Here is a 17,749-nt window from a genome sequence, read left to right as displayed (position 1 = left end):
GCAGCACTGTCGCACTGATGTAGCGCATGCCGAATATCGTTTTACAGGGCAGCACAATAACAAATATAAGAACTAAATAAAATTTGTATGGGTATCTCGAATTGTCGAGAATGAATGAGAATAAAAGGGACAAGTGCTGTATATTTGGTATGATAGAAATTTACTTCGCCGTCATCTGCCACTGTCTGCCACATTAGTGCCACCTACCCTCGCTGACGGTGCTGCCCTGTAAAACGATCGATCGAATATCGATATTCGCCAGCCTTGTCGCTGAATGGCACAGGGGTTAGCAGTCTTAATAGTATCTTGTCTCGGTGCACCCTATTTCTGGAATAGATGGGCTAAACAGGGCTAAACAGTAAACATTGCAGATTGTATTTTTATATACTCATAATGTTTGTGATAGAAATAACTTGTCGGCTGTTCATATTATCTTGATAGTATGTAAAGTATTATTAGGTAGTATTATTGAAGGACTTCTATGTAATCGGAAATATGGCGAAATCACACATAATAAACGATTATACTAGAGATCTTTTAAAGCTGGAGAAAGAACAAAGTATAATCGATAGTGCACCATTCCGTCATTTAAAAATTGCCGACGCACACGTTTTAAATTCGATAGAAGGCAGAGAAATATGTAATCGTTGTTATAAATCGCGGAAGTTCTTTTGCTATTCGTGTTGTTTGCCAGTTATCAATGAAAAGTATTTTCCAAAAGTGAAGGTATCGTAGCTCTTATATTTATTATGCAACAAGCAGGGTAATATATGTTTGTGTATATTTTAGTTACCAATTAAAATCGACATCGTTAAGCACGCCCGTGAAATTGACGGAAAAAGCACTGCAATCCATGCAGCTGTACTTGCTCCAGAAGATGTCAAAATTTTTATATACCCTGACTTTCCAGAGATAATTAATAAGGAAGAGGTATGCTGATAACCAATCTATCATCAATCACATGACTGCTTCAGATTTTATAACATGGTCTGAATAATATCATCCCTTAGACTGTCTTAATTTTTCCTAGCCAAACTGGCAAAACAATTGAATCTCTTTTTGAAGAAGAGGTTAGACATGGTGATAAAATAGCAATAAACACGATGAAAAATGCGTTTCCCATAAAGAGAGCTATTTTTATCGATAGCACATGGCATCAGACAAAGGCCATTTATAAAGACCAAAGATTTAGAGGTATAATAAATAATATTATTATTCTTTGTATGTGTATAACCGCATTCATATAAAATAATATAACTTAAACCACATTAATTTGTAGATTTACAGTGTGTAATATTAAAGTCGCGAATATCACAGTTCTGGCGACATCAGAAGAAAAGTCCAAGATGGTATTTAGCTACAATTGAAGCGATTCATCAGTTTTTGGTAGAATTGCATACATGTGCATTCGGTATCATAGATGGATATGCCGATATGGAGAATTCTGTCGTAAGATCAATTAAAGAAGAGTTACCTGAGACAGACCAGAGATACAGAGGTCAATATGACAATCTCTTATATTTTTTTAAGTACATGTATGAAAAAATTCATAGTATGTATGATCATGATAAGTTGTGGGCGTATAAGAGGCCATTGATATAATTCTGTGATAGGAAATTATTTTATAAAAAAGTATTAGTGTCTAACAAATCTATTAATAAAAAGAAATTATGATAAAAATATTCCTACTGTACTTTGACCTCTGTTACAATCTTTAATATGCACATTACTTACCAGAAATTTTCTAATAGTCTTTTTAAAACTGAAGATCAACAGTTGAGAATTGCTCAATAAATAGTTGAAAAGCGATGACAATTCTCCTTCATAAATCAACAAATTTTTAAAATTAACGTAACGTAACAATTTCTTCTGTAAATATTATTTAAAAGAAAATATTTATATACATCTGAATGAACGCTAATATACATCGTTAAAAATATGTAAAACGTCTTTTTGCGATAGTAATAGTTATTAAAAATTTGTATTTGAATACATAGATAATAGATGATTCTTAATAATTCTAGATATTGAAATAATTCTTATTGTGAACTTACTTTGATTCAACAGAAAGATTGATGCGAATTGTATACAAATTTGAATGTTGCTATTTCTGTAACTCGGTTTTTGGGACATTATTCATCATTCATAAATAAGTGACGAAAATTCGTAATCCCATTTCTCCTCTTATAAGTGTTAACTATAGTCGATAAAGTAGGGATCGCGTTTTACCGTAAAGCAAGATTATACAAGCAGGCTTGCAAACTTATAAACTTGCAACGCAGCCTCTAATACATTACTGTACATTACGAAAACGATGTTTCTCGAACAGAGGTGGGTGACCTAATAGGTATTCCCAGCAAATGAAATACGAAATCATGTTATCTATTTCTGTGTGAAAATACCACCCGAAACGAATGTACCGTATGCACGATCCGTTCGCACGAGATAAAAACCCAAAGCTGTTCAAAAAAACAACGTTCTCATATGAGCGCAACGTTTTGTCATTCATTGATCTGCAAAATTTCGCATTGTTTATTGTGCTCGAAAATAAACAATCGGAACGGAGAGTGTGCACGGCGAGGAGAAGGTCCACAAACACAGGGGAGGCGGTACATTCACTTGCGAATAGCTGATACATAGTGACGTCACACGGTCCTCGCCTCTCACGTCCCGCGCCCCGCGGTGCCCGTCAGCCGCCTGCGATGAGTTTAGTTTTGAAAACAAGAGGCTGGTCGCCGCTCGCAAGCCGCGCTCGCGTGTAAAGGAAAACTCGAATCAGAGTAAAAGCCCGGTGACACGAAAGGCCGTGCTGTGCTCGTGTCTCGCGCGTGTCCCGTTTCTTCCGGTATTTTCTCCTTTATTGGGAAAAACGAGACGAAAAAATGGACGCCCTTCGCGAGCAAGTGATGATCAATCAGTTCGTGTTGGCCGCAGGTTGTACCAGAGAGCAGGCGAAACAGTTGCTGCAGGCAGCACACTGGCAATTCGAGGTACGAAAATCATTTTCCTTGTCGCTTTCAAGCGAAACATCCAGAACTTCATCGTATTTATGTTGGTCGCGGCTCGATATACGGCTACGTAAACAAAGCAACGAAAATGGCCGTCCATCCCAGGTGCTATTGTCGTGTACGGCACACGGAAATATTACGTTACGCGTGTTCGCTAAATTGAAAGAACCCATTTGATTTTACCGGATCAATGATAATCGTCGATTAGTATGGCCACGAACGTTTGTAAAGGTGTATCGATTCATAACAATTGCAATTCGTACATGCCCCGCGAGTCAATGAGCACATTTACTACCACTGACTACCACACAGGATGAAGTCCATTCATAAAAATCATACGATGTTGCTAAGAGGTTTTGTTCGTTATTCGCTGCGACGAGTGGGATCGCTAGTATCTCGTCAAGGTTATATAGCATCGCGCGATGCTTTCAGATTAACACGTTTATTACGGCTTCCATTTGTTTTCGTTCGAGCACTCGTGACTGTAGTTAGCCGCAATTTCGTTTTTAGACACACCGGTCTTATTCGCCGACGCGACGCGCGACGTCTCGAGAACGCAAAATCGCGTCGCGTGTAAATATTCCTTGTCCAAATACATAAGTTGTCGTCTAAGCACCTCGTGCGATTTCGTCGAACGTAACCTGCACAAACCCGGCCAGGCAATCAACAATGGAAACAACGCTGACATCGCGTGCGCCGCCGATCGCGAGTAATAATTATCCTTTCAGTACCGAGTTTTCAGAACTATCGATTTGCAGAATATCGTCTCCGCTGAAAGCCTTCTTCCATGCAAATACTACGAAATAAATACGAATAAAGACTTATCTGTTTTGTCAGAATAAAGACAAAATACAAATATTTTCGATATCCTTCAGATCAAAAACTATTTTCAAGAATTAGGATTATTTACTATTCACAATTTAAAATACTGTTTTACTCAGCTCCGGAGCAAATAGCAAGTACTACATTTTGAAAATCAAATGTTTCATTTGATGCAGTTATTTTTCAAAATACATAGTATATATTTGAAAATAGCTTTTGATTTGAACAATATTGACGATATTTGGCTCTCGTCTTGAAATATTTATGCCGCGAAATATTGCCCACCTCCGATTGCAATTTAGTGTTTTCGATATACGATGCGATATATGTTGCCATCCTAACCTTCGATACGATGGCGTGAGCGGAAGAAGCGTGATCGAATGGTTGATATAGAAAATAGAATTTCGCGTAATTATTCATGAACAGTGTAAATGAATACGAAGTGCAACGACTGTCCGCGTGTATATTACCGCACACGATGTAAACAACCGGCGGTTCCATGCAACCGTGTATTTACTCGAAACACACGCAACGATAAAATTCCCCAAAACCGGTTCAATGATTAAACTCTTGTATTCTCACGCATAGTAGCGCGTGTTGTGTATTAGTCGTCGCTTAAATTGTCGAATATTACGCCTTGCTACGTACGTTCTATTGCTATAGGGTGCTCGAAATTTATCTGTTGGTAAACAATCCTCGATGACTAGTTCTTTTTTGCGTTATGCCAGCTGTGGTATCGAGTCACATTGACGACGATGATCTTCATATCCTCGAGGCTATGTGTTCTATAGGTACATGTTTTGATGAGTCATTCGTTACAATAAAAGCGTGAACTTTTGCAAATGTGTACACTTGCTAGTCGATACGTTCATTTACGTAAGCTTGTGGTAGAGGTGTCGTTACAGCACATTCGCAAAAACATAATGTCATGATTCTGGGGCAAGTTTAGGTTAAGTTACGAATCGCAAATCGATTTTTTAAATGTATATTTAACAGATAAAACAAAAAAGCGAATAAGTAAGATATACTTGAAATTTGTTCAAAGTAGGTCGAATATTGGTTCAACTCGAAATTCATTCCCTAGAGACAAACGTGATACCTCAAGTTTATAGGTTAGGTGTTCAGGTTCAGGTGCAACTCTGTTAGCAAAATGGTTCATCTAAATGGCTGCTTTTTGTTTGGCCACATGTTTATCGAATGATGTCTACTAAAAAGCTTATGAAGTTAGCGGCTTACTTATAATGACCGGTAAGTATCATCGAGTGCACGCGTGTCTGTTATTTCCGAACACCCGTTAGAAACGGGATGACTTTTAAATCCGTAACGAAATGATTCGCGCTTATTCATGTCAAACTTTCACAGGTTACTGTGACTCGCGCTTTAAGTTCAACGAGTCAATTTACGCATTAACCGAGCCCCGATGAAAAATAATAACGCACCCGTTCGATAATTTCTCACCGCTATCCGAAATCGGTGACGTTTACGTTTCTCATACTTTCACATCATACATACAATGCGGTCAAGAACCTGCAGTGGCCTTTTAGCAATTAGTGTCTTATCCGTGGCCGGGTATTGTCGACCATTTCGCAAAATGTTTACACATTCAGTGACAATGAATTTCAACAAAACCGATAGTAACCATATTTCAGACTTTATTACAAGTAAAATGGAATCCTTACAAAATAAATGTATTCCAACATGGAATGAATGTTCGTATTATGATAAAGTTTGCATTTATGAATTTTTTCAATCTAACTTCCAACCAGTTTTAACCGGTCTTACCGTGTAATTGTAGCATTCACATTCTGGCGAATATGTAAATATGTAGTACGTTGATAATCTTTTCATTTTATTTTGATAAACAGATTTCCTCCCGGTTCTGATATTTATAAAATAATCGTTGAGATTGTAGATTTGCATAAAGAGTCGCATGCAATATCGTGTACAATCGTATAAGTCTATTGCCGAGTTGAACGTATCAAAACAAAATATAAAACGTCACTGTAGTTTATTTCCGGAGCTGTGTTTGGTATTAAATAACTGGCTATCATTGTGCACAATAAATTTTAATCAGGCTCGTACGAAGCCAGCCGGAAGTCGTCGCGTTCCAAGTAATGTATGTACTTTCAAACAGAGAGAGAGAAAGAGAGAAACAAAATTTATTAAATTCTGACGACATCTTCTGCAGGATTTAATCCTGTCATACATTTTTATAGTTAATTTCATGGAAACTGAAACAAGGAAGAAATTTCTTTCGTTGTAACTTGAAATAAAAATATTAGTAGCTTCTGTTAGTACAGACGATTTCATTTATTTTATAAATTCGCAAATGCCATACCTAAATGCACAAAGATCCGCACTCTAATTAGAATCGTTGCACAACTGGCCTACAATATTGAACTGGATGCAGCGTTTAGCAGCGGTTACTCGTGGTCAATGTTTCTATTAAGTTCTGAAGTGTTCCATGTAATGTGTGTAACATATGTTCTCCCACGAAGTTCCCGGTGACTGGGACTGTGTTAATTCATAATTAATTCCTTAGATGATAGGTTACGAGATTAGATTGGTTCGTGTTGTGTTTATCGAGCGATTGCGACACTAGAACGGGCTGAACGTTACATTGTAATCTCAACTGCACTTCTAATAAGTATGTAGTTTCATAAGAATACTGAAGGCGACGCGCGTTAACATTAATTTCACTCTCTCTCTCCGAGGTTATTATCGTCGCATCGTTTTGCAAAAATAACATCCGTATCACGTGTCGGAGGAGGAAACATGCTTTCCTTTTTTTTATAATCGGAAACATAATATTTGTTTTCGAGAATGTTCAATGAGTTCTGCATCGTTGTTACTCACTTTCTTAATTATGTTTACACTTGATGCTACGTTCTTAACACTACATGTTGCTATCTGAATTGAGAAATGATGTATGTACTATCAGCTTTTATTATATACATATAGTTTGCATTGTAAATACTTCAATGTTTTTAATGGTTGTGCGTTGATTCTTTAGTCAATAATCAATATGTAAATAATATTAAATATGACAGCAAAATGATATTTGACATTGCGCAAATTTAAACAAATTTTTTTCCGAGTACATATGTACTTGTGTACATAAGAAATCCGCAGTGAATCTGTGAATAATTTAGGGTCAACAGGTTAGAGGTGACTGACCTCTGTGTACATATACATATACATATAAGCTCGCCAGTTTCCTGAGTGGAAAAATCATTCATTATCTAGACGGAAATAGATGTTTTCTATTTTTGCGAATAAAGTAATGCATTCAGATGATCTTTTATGAGCTCGCAAGATTTCATTAAAACCAAAATTTTCAGCTAGAGAGACTTTTCTTGCGAAAAGACAGAATTAAAATTTTAAACGAGTTTTTCTCTCGACTGCTTTCTTGTTACGACGGTCCTGAAAACTGCTGCTACCCTCGGCTAATTAACTTTAAATTTTGCACGCAGCTTTCTAATAAACCTCGGTATTTTTTCACGGTGCTCTTTTTAAATTCAATTCCACATCTCTTAGTCGCAAAGGAACAAAAGGGTCTTGAAAGAATGAACTTTTTCTTTAACATACAATTATCTCGTAAAAAATTTTAAATAATACTGGATTTAGAGTATCTCGTACATTTCTACATTTAAAAGGAGAGTGGTTTATTTAAAAAATATCCATTGACATGTTTAGTGAACAAAATATGAAATATAAAAGAATAAATAAAATAATCTAAACAAATATATTCAAGTTGAAATTTGTTCTGCGAACATCTGATGTGATTTTGTCAATGCAGTTGAAAAGCAAAAAGTTTCTGTCACGCCGTCGCGTTATAAAGGTAATGCAAGGGCTTACTCCGTTTTCTGGGCACGCGGATGGTGGTGCTACGTTAATTAAAAAATTCCTCCGTCGATGATACAAACAAAATATAATAATACATAACCTGCGGTGGCAATGCCATGTTGTCTGGAGAGAACGTGGAGGAATAAGGGAGGAGAGAGAATTCAGCTTGTTCGCCGAGTCTAGTCTGAAAACTTTCTCCGGCCGGCTGCTAATACGTTTAACAACAGATTACGACATGGGTTTTAATGACTACTGGCAAGTCTGTTACGTTACCCCAGTACCTTTCCAGTTTCTCGTTCTCTCTTTCTCTTTCTCCCACCCCATTCCATTCCATGTACCTATCTTCCTCATATGTCGGCATCAATACACAATACACGAGGTATTTTCGTGATTGCCAGGGACGGGTTTGAAATGCGATCAAATATCCTGGGTGAAAAGCCTTACAGTCACGCTTACGCTTCGAATTTTTTCATTCATTATCTGCAACAGCAAATAAATTAATATACAATGGCCAGAATTAATATTTCAACATGATCGCATTTAGTTAAAAAATTATTTTCATTTTTTACAATTGAACACCCATTGTTGTACAAATATTGTACATATAATCATATGCAATTATCTAATCGAGTAGCATTGTCACACTTCTCTAATTTGTCTTCTTTAAGTCAGTTTTAAATTACAGCAATAATAAAATAATAAAATGTTCCAAAACCTTTTCATCCACATCTATATCGATTGCTATAATTATAGACTATTTTTCCTGGATCATACTTATGTAAGATATACTGATAATCGAAATTGATGATGTCCACTCTACTCTACTAAATGGAATATCTTCTAGTGACACTATCGGAGTAATTCGTCTCTCTTTCGGAGAACAGATCATAATGCCATCATCGTCGGTCACGGATGACCTCTACGCCCCTACGAAGTCAGTGCTGATCATACATGTTATAGCGCGACAGTTAACGCGCTAAAAGATAAATATCATCTTTGCGATGTTTGCAGAAAGGGTGTTTTATCAGAAAATTCGTAAGTGGTCGGTTAAGATTAGAATAGTACACGAGCTTAAAGATCAAGGCCAACTCCCCAACGATGGTGATAAAGCCAATACATTGTTTAGTTAATATAATAAAAACTAAGGGTGGGCGGGTACCAGGAAATCTATGACGTTCGGGTCTCCGAATAAAAAAATGTTCGGGTTCCCGACCTGACCCGATTTCGACTTTGGGCTCACCCGTCTACCCCGAATGAAAACGCTAAATAAAAGTCAATAAATGAAAACGCTAAACTTATCGCCAAGTCTTGCAAGAAATCGTTCTGACACAGTATGTATAGGGAGTCTGTGTATAGAACACATACAGAAATCAACAAAAATATTCGACAACACACGCTCGCGTATTTGTAAGCACCGTTCGAACCTTTTTTCGCTTATTTTTAGCGTTTCATATCGTGCGAACAAGGAACAGGTGCCAGATAGTTTTCCTTATCCTCTATCTCGAGCTTCCGACGTTTAATTGTTGTTAGTCAATACAAAAGAAAGGAAAATTTTTTAAGAAACTATTCTAATTAGTTGTACATATTCAAGTTTTACATATGATCTCCCTGGGAAGTAACCACTACATATAGTCCTTCTCACGTTTTTAATGTGTATTGTTCTATCAAATTATTGGATATACCATTTGTTTGAACGATAAATATTATTATATAATTAGCGGGTAGTCACTCTTAAATTGTGTTCTAGAAGGGAACGGTTCAAGTGGTCGGAATTGTATGAAAAATGAAAATCTAAGGTGCTCAATGCGCTCATACGCGAGTGACCGAAATTTTGATCAATGCATGAAACGAAAAGCACATTGAGTAATGCAAAATTGATCTGCATCTTTCGTTATCGTTCGTGCAATGAGTACGTATACGGCTAGTTAGTGGCAAAGTACGACATTGCTTATGGAACGACTTGATAGATCTGAAGCGTCATTAGAAGATGTAATTACGCGGCCGTCGCCTTAAGATAGGTCCCGAGACAGGGGAAATAAGACTATTGTTATCGTTATCGTTGCTCCGGATCGTCGAGGCATGCTATTTAATCGGGGATCCTTTTCAAAGACCGGGTCCCCAGCTAGAGAAACGGTAGATTACGACGATCCATTGCGGTGACATCTGGCAAAGTCCATCTGTTCTGTTTCTGTCGCCGTCAGTGTCTCTCATCGTTGACAAACCCCTCGTCTTTCTATTCGATATGAAGGTCGACGGCCTGGACCCCGATAAAACGATCAGCGACGCGGTCGGTCTCCTTTCGACATGGTCAGAAACTTGGAGCTCCAAACTCCCTTCGTGAGCAACAATTTGATAATGTCTCCTCGGACGTACATATGTGTACATAATAGATTTACACGATATTTGTGAAAAATGTGTCTCTGCTATCGTAGAGTGCACCCCTTGCCAATGAAAAAATTCTTTTGTCTTCAGTCATTTTTTCATGAAACTTTTACCAACATATTCGTGACACTTTTCCGATGGAAACGAGACCAAACACGATACAGTTTCTATTATATTTGCTTGTTCAGTTCATATTATAGTAGAACCTTGATTAACTCCATTATTCAAACATGTGTTTTACTGTTTATTGCACAAATCGGTAAAGCCTATTCAATATTCAATTGAAATACTGTCTATTAATAATTTCGAGTTTGAATTCTATCCGTGATACGAACCAGGTTTATCGCAACAACTCTGCAACGTGGAGGTAAATTGGAATTGCCAATGTTACAAAATAGCGTAGAACGTGAAGTTGGAACAATTTCAGGTTCGCTGGCTGAAAGTAAGTGGTGTTGTTATTAACTCTCACGTTGTCGCGTCACGTTTTACATAGTGATTCAGTGATTCTTGCCGCCTATTGCCGACAGAGTTATGGCCCGGCCGGCAAGAATTTATTGGAGCTTCGTGTATACGTTTGCAAAACGTACAGTCATGTTGGCGACAAAACGGCATGCAACATGGGTGGGCACCGTGCCATTCACTTTTATTCTTGAAACACAGGTCAAACCGAAGAATTTTGTTTACAAACAGCCTCAATGAAACTATTAAGCTGTTGTACGGAGTCACTTTGGAGGTTGTTTGGCGAAAGAGAATGCATACAATGCTGTTCTAACGGTCATTACTAGTTCAGTTTTGATTTATGATTTAATTTAATGAATTGTCTTTGATCTGCGAGCAAGACGTTCGAAATCGGCATTTTTCTAACATTCCTTGCAACAGCAATATTTATTAATCACTGTAGGAAATTGTGGTTGAGATACATAAGCCTACGAGTAATTGAGAAATGGCAGAACCAAGCTGAAACACAAAATATGTCGTCACCTGTGCACAATAAATAGAAATCATGACTAATGAACAGACGCGTTACGCAAGTCGTATTTTGTTACACGCGAACTCCGATTTTTCACTTCGAACTTCTCGGAAGTAAACATCTCGGTTTACTAATGGAACTTCGTACAAGTTCCTTGCAGCAAAATGGAGCTGTTTAATTCAATTAAAAAACAAATAGCATACAAAACGCATACATCGTCATGAATGTTAGTAAACAAGTTTAATTATAATTTTCCACCTGCGCTTGTTGTTTATCCATGGATAATGAAAGCAAATGTCCGAAATAAAATATGTATGTAGCTCGAGGACGTTAATGAGTGTATTTACATTAGCGTAGGATGAGCGGAAAGTTCTAAATCTATCTCAGGCTCTCTGGATTTGAACGTATTGTGTTTTTAGTATGTTGTTTATAATGGTTTCGCAAACGGACGGTTTCTGATCAATATGGATGGTGGAGTACGAAGAACCAATATTTCTAGAATCAGCTTCGATAGGAACTGGTTTCTTCTTTCTATTTTAAGAGGAAATATGTTTCACGTAAACAAAGTGTGACGCGCTGGTAGCGAGCGTATTAATTCATTAATGAAACTAGCAGCATTTCCAGATAAGAGTATACAGTTTGTGACGTATAACAACATCCTTGGATGAACAAAATATTTGTTCAGATAAAAAGTAATCGGTCCAAATTTTTTAAAGTGAAGATGTATTTATGGGGAATCATTGAATAAAATTTTGTTGGACATATAAGTTGTACGATAAAATTGCTAAAAATCTGAATAAATAAATTCTTGCTGTTAAGAAAAACAAAATCGGTTATTTCTGCCACAGTCCGATGGATCGATGCGTCCCGAGGAAAATTCGATTCCTCGTGAGATAAAGTTGATTCGATCGAGCATGTTTTTCCATCTCTGCACGGGAAGGAGAGTTATGGCCTGTTCCAATTTCTAGGATCGACCTGCACACGGTACAGAAACTCGAGATCGTGATGCGATCTCGATAAAAATATGCGGTGTGCCGTTCGACCTGAAATGTTTCAGGCACCCGCACACCCTTTATTGAGCCAAGTATTGAGACACCAAACGGTTTCACGAAGGCTTGGCTACCACGTGTATCCGTGTACATATATCCACATCCACGTGGCACGCCGAATCTTTCACTTCGCGTTCCGCTTACGCCAGATCTCTTTGTATACAATCAACCGTATCGGCACAATCATTTGGTACGCGTATTTATACAGAAGCAGCGATTTCATATACCTCTCGCAGATAAATCCGTTCCAGTATTTTATGAATGTCCACGCGCGCCACCACAATTAATTCTTACCGGTTTTATCTGGGCGGCTTATGACCCTGCAACATTTTACTGCAATACATATCTGCATAAGGAAAACGAAATCGTGATAACTAGACTGCGGATGTTCATGCAAATTTACCTTTTTCTCGTCAAACCCGAAGAAACGAAAACAAAATCTGATTTCCCTCACGAATGGCGAAACTGAACCACGCTTTTTCATCTTTTCAATTTCATATCTTTATATCAGCGTCTAACAATTGTAGAATGTAATACTGAAATTAATTTATAAAATACTTGCGTACAGGCAAGATAAAATTAAATGTAAACGAACCGATCAAAATTTGTCATTGCAAGATTACTGCGGAGTTATGACTCCAGTATTTATGATTTAATCTTTTAATAACCGTCTCTGTTGTTCTCGGAGGAAAATTAAAATGAAAAATTGGATATTGTGGGATACGAAATTTTGATTTACTTTTGTCGGAATGTTTTTCAATGATTTGCATTATTCATTGAACGCTTCGGTATTGGAAGCACCGTCTGAAGAGCATAAATTCTTTCAGTCACTTTTCTATGCAGAGAAAAATCAATAAACGGATACCTATTAAATATAACATCAAAGGCCAGGAAATAGTCTTTGTTTACATCCTCGCGGTCATTTCGCGCATTGGTACAGAAATAAATGTGAGCCTTTATTTACCATAGTGAAAAAGGTCGCATACAATTGATATGTAAACAGTAATCGTTCTTACCAACGTTCTGTGTACGAATAAAATGTGAATATACTTTCAAGTAGTGGCGAGAACACCTGTTACCTGAACCTGTTTGTAACACGTATTCAAAACCGATTCGGAAAAAGTTCTCTTTAATATTAGTCAGCAACTGTGTGACGTGTAACGTAGGTAATTTTTCGAACGCTAAATAGATAGATGTATGGTAATTATATGTATAGCGTAATCAGCACGATGATAAATATCTTCCTGATCGTTCGTACGTAAGAGAATCGGGCAGGTTTACACACCAGCTACTCGCGGAAAGCTTCCACGCAACATAATCGCGCTATCGCGTAATCAAATAATTCGATTGTTTGTTATCTTTGCCGGCGTTTATTGACGCGAATAGAGTTAACATTAACATAACGCGGCCCGGGATCATGTGCGACAACCCAAGCTTTTCGACAAACATAGATAACACTTGTGTTACATGCGTGTTATCGTTACCATTTACACAGTGATAGCAGAAAAGTCGTACGTTCCCGCGACACCTTCCGTGTTTTTCACGTAGTTCTTTATAATAACAATATTTACTCTTTTAGTGTATTCAGGAAGGTTTATTGAAATGCATAACATTCCGCAAAATGATTCGCTAGTAATAATAAATTCTATAACGTTTATTTAACCTTCCATATAAAAGAGAATTTTACAAAATCAATGGATTATTGCATCACTTTTCGTTAGTTTCGACTATGAGTGACTCATTTTTCAGAAACGTCTACGGGGAAGGACGTAGCGTAGATGGGGATTGTATGCTAAACGAACAACAATAAAACACGGGAGAAAACAAACAGAGGGAACGGCAGAATGCGTCATCGTTTTTCTTGGCAGTAACTCGAAAAGTTAGCGTAGCCGAGACTGTCGTGTGCACGCCAGAACCAAGCACGAGATTGCGTGTTTCGCGAGGCAATTGGGTCGGTTGATCCGCGGTCGGTAAACTTAACACGCGCGATCGCCTAAAGCATGGATAAAACGCCCGTTTATAATGTTCTGTCCTGCAATTTGGCCCGAGGAACTCGACAACCCGATTGTGTCGCTCGAGGCTTTAAGCGGCGTTCACACTCCGTGCTACATTAACGTGGAAAACCAGTCCGATAGCTAGACCACTATTTTTGGGGAATTTTCCTGAAATGTTATCGAACCTTTTACGAGATGCCTTTATAATCACTTGATACATAGTACGGTAAATGTACCTATTAATACAGGTATGTGTACGTTTCACTGCGGTTATTTTTTCCCCAACCAGATTAAAATACATAAAAATAAATATTTTGTCCGGAATAAATTTGTACAATTCAATGAGAATGTATTCTCGTTGGTGAGGAAAACAGAATTTTCAATCATTCTCATATTTTTATAATCAGCGCATAAAGTTTCATTAAAAAATATTTGCATACAAAATATTCTTATTCTCTCAATAAGAATAAGAATGGTTTTTGTGAAATATAATCGTACAAATAAAATTTATAAATATCGTTAAAAGGTATGATCACGTCATTAGAAAAAACATTGTTTGCTTAGCTTGCTTTGATCGTTCACAAAAAGTTCTGAAAGATGAAACTTGTGTGATAGACTAGAATGTCCGCTTAAAAGATCGACGTTGTGTACGTGGCTTTAGTGAATGTACCCTAAACGAAGCCTCAGGGGGCTACATAGTAGTACATACTTACATCGCGGTCGAACTACGGAACGACTTCTATCGACAAAATACCGAATCGTGCAGCATGTCCGCACAATATTGAATATTCCAACAGCGTGTTAAGAAAGACACTAAAACTCCGACGTGCGTTAACGCTCGGTTACGGTCTGACACGCAATCGGCGAAGTAATACGGTATACATATGTATGTATGCAATGCTCGGCAATGTACCGTTTATAGTGAACGAGCCTCGACGATTTCCAACAGGTACACACGGTGCCGCTCAGGCATTATCACTGGGCCGCGGATATTTATGGCAATTCGTAAATTCGACAATCTTCATCAAAATCTTTGTATAAAGATTCGGTCCTATCACTAACATTTTTCATGTGAATATCTTCTTGTATTTTACGAGTTCAAAAATTAAGTGAATAGAAATCCACAATTTTGATTTATTTTATAATTTTTCTTATGATTAAAAGTTTTTTTTTATTTTTTTTATTTGTAGTTTTATGTCGCATCACTTGTCAGACGTATTGATAACAATAACTTTTATTTTTGCAATGGATAACGTTGACTAAATGAAGTCAATAATCAAGTTTCACTGTAGGGCACGTTATACTGTGACAAAAGTGTGCTTGAAAGTGGTCGGAGACCGTATAAAATGAAAAAAATAATAATCGATCGTGGTGTCACACGTCACACGTAATAGTCACACGTGGAATTCAAAGCGTGCAAGAAATTTCGCGCGTAATGATACACCGTCGCGCGTCGGCTCGCGTTTCAAGCTGCAACGTAATCTTGTAATCCAAACAGTGTCGTTATTATTGTCGACCATTGATAGAGTGTCGCGAGCGATTTCGTGCGTCGTCGATTGTCCTATAGCGGTGTTCACGTAATCGTTAACGTTATAGGTCGGTTGATGAATTGGCGGGACCTTTCGCCGATCGACAGCATTATGCACGCGTGATAATTACGGGTAGAGCGATTGGCTAATGATCACTTCAATCATTCGAAGCTAATCATTTTGGGGAAGTTCTGACACTTCATTGGCTGTTGACACAGAGCTCGTTACGTACTCACCGCGTAATGACGATTGAATTATTGCTGGGACCAGAGTTGGGCAAAAATTTTATTGAAATCAAAATTTCGAATAAACTGGTTTTTTTCAAGTGGATTTTAAACCCACTATATTCGAAATTTTTATTTATCACCTCTAGTATACGTTAATTTTATATCTATAGAGCCTTGTAAATATATTAAAACTCTCTTGAGGCAATTCCACAGTTCTCTATTTCTTTTATTTGTATGCCGACTCAATACTATACTAACAGCAACACATAAATCAGGTCGCGTACGTAACATTTTTGTCCAACTCTGGCTGGGACCAACCTGTATTTTAAAATGTGTTTTCCTGATTTTTTCCAGACGGCTCTCAGTATTTTCTTCCAAGAGGCTGCGATACCTCCGTGCGCGCAAGGACCGGGTGCACATTTCGGCCAAGTAAGTGAGATTCAAGTTGCCCGTAACACGTTGCGAACGGCCTGTAGCACGCGCCCTATTCAAATCACCGACACAGTTTTCGTCTGTGTATATGTATATTATTGTTTCTACCGACACGAATTCGCGGAAAGGAAGTTTGACCGACACCGGCGCGGTGTTCGCCGACGACATTGATCGATGCCAACTTTGACCGACATACACGTTCACCGACTTCTGTGCAGCCCCAACAATGTGTAACGATAAGCAACGTACAGGGTGTCTCGAGGTTGATAGTATGTAGTCTCCATTGAAGTAAGAAAATAATCGCACGGAAACTTTTACCACAGTAATATACGAACACTTTTAAAAGGACGATAACTCTTTTAATATCAGATCATACGACTTGAATATTTTTTTAGAAGTTTCAACAACTAGTTCACTACGAGACTTGAAAACAATTTTTGAAAAATTGCGATTGGTCGGAATTACAGAGGAAATACTAGAACTTGTTGATCATGTAGTAAATTAATTGTTCTAACTTCTGAAAAAGAAAAATCTCCGAATTTTACTGAGGTTCACTGTATAATTTTTTTTTTTGGAAAATACCATTCTTTAAGGTGTTGTTCAAAGTTGTTTCGAAGAATTTATATTTTCTGTGACATGCGTAATTTTATATTTCCTTTCTGTAGTAGTATTATAAACGAACGTAACATCTTCCGATATTATTGTGTTTTCTAGAACCTTTACTTGATAGTGCGTTATTATCCGATGATTAATTGTTATTTTTTCATTAAATGGCTCGTGTCCGTTTTCGGGTTTACCTGTTCGATTCGATCGAGAACCAAAAAAAAAAAATAGAACCGACTTCGATCGTTACTATATTCACCCCGGGATCGGATCGATGCGAAAGTATTTTCGCGACACGAGCCTCGAAGGTCGACATCGACTCGTCTCTTTCTCCCTTTCCAGCGATTCTATTTATTTGTGTCACGTGCAACGATCCACGACGCATCACGCGAATGACTTTATTCATTAAGTTCGTTGCGCGAACCCTCGGCGAGATCACGTGCGATAAATTAAATTCTTCCCTCCATATATTTTTTGCTTTACGTCTTTGCTCTTGTTTTACACAACAACCTTTCGTTATCCGGGGAAACGGTTCGAAGCGTTTGTAAACATTCGATTCCCGGTCTGTTTGTTCTTGTTTCGAGTGGAATTAATTAATGTTTGCGATGTTTGACTTTGATGCTTTAATTCGAGACCTGTTATCAGTCGCTGGGGTGTATCGAGCCTCGGTAGGATACTTTTTTTAGAACGAAACTTCTGGTTGGTTTGCGAATTTCGTGCGTTTCCTACGTTGTTATTGTTTCTCGTTGTTAAGTGAAAAAATGGCCTCTAAGTCGTATATTTCTTGATTCAAGATATATTAAAGGAAAAGGATGTTAACACTAAATGAATTCCATGTAACGTTGAAATAACAAGCACTATCTAACGGTTCATTTTTGACAACTTCG

The 17,749-nt window shown here is 37.6% G+C and overlaps 2 protein-coding genes across 2 annotated transcripts in view; both read left to right on the top strand.

Moving 5' to 3' along the window:
- The first annotated feature begins 274 nt into the window (after nt 1–274).
- Nucleotides 275–1,680, top strand: LOC143209320 (tRNA-uridine aminocarboxypropyltransferase 1). The gene is made up of 4 exons (XM_076424797.1): nt 275–726; nt 790–930; nt 1,011–1,194; nt 1,280–1,680. The coding sequence occupies exons 1-4, from the start codon at nt 496–498 to the stop codon at nt 1,600–1,602; spliced, it is 879 nt and encodes a 292-aa protein (XP_076280912.1). The 5' UTR covers nt 275–495; the 3' UTR covers nt 1,603–1,680.
- Nucleotides 1,681–2,658: 978 nt separating this feature from the next.
- LOC143209331 (UBA-like domain-containing protein 2) overlaps nt 2,659–17,749 on the top strand; it is a 29,546-nt gene continuing 14,455 nt past the window's right edge. The window contains exons 1-2 of the mRNA XM_076424813.1: nt 2,659–2,990; nt 16,182–16,256. Of these exons, the coding sequence (XP_076280928.1) occupies nt 2,883–2,990; nt 16,182–16,256 (183 nt within the window). The 5' untranslated portion in view covers nt 2,659–2,882. The remainder of the gene's footprint in view (nt 2,991–16,181; nt 16,257–17,749) is intronic.

This window comes from Lasioglossum baleicum, chromosome 6 (genome assembly GCF_051020765.1).
Source record: "Lasioglossum baleicum chromosome 6, iyLasBale1, whole genome shotgun sequence".
NCBI classification, from domain to species: Eukaryota; Metazoa; Arthropoda; class Insecta; order Hymenoptera; family Halictidae; genus Lasioglossum; species Lasioglossum baleicum.
Note: the sequence above shows the minus strand (reverse complement) of the source record. Positions and strands in the feature narration are given on the sequence as shown.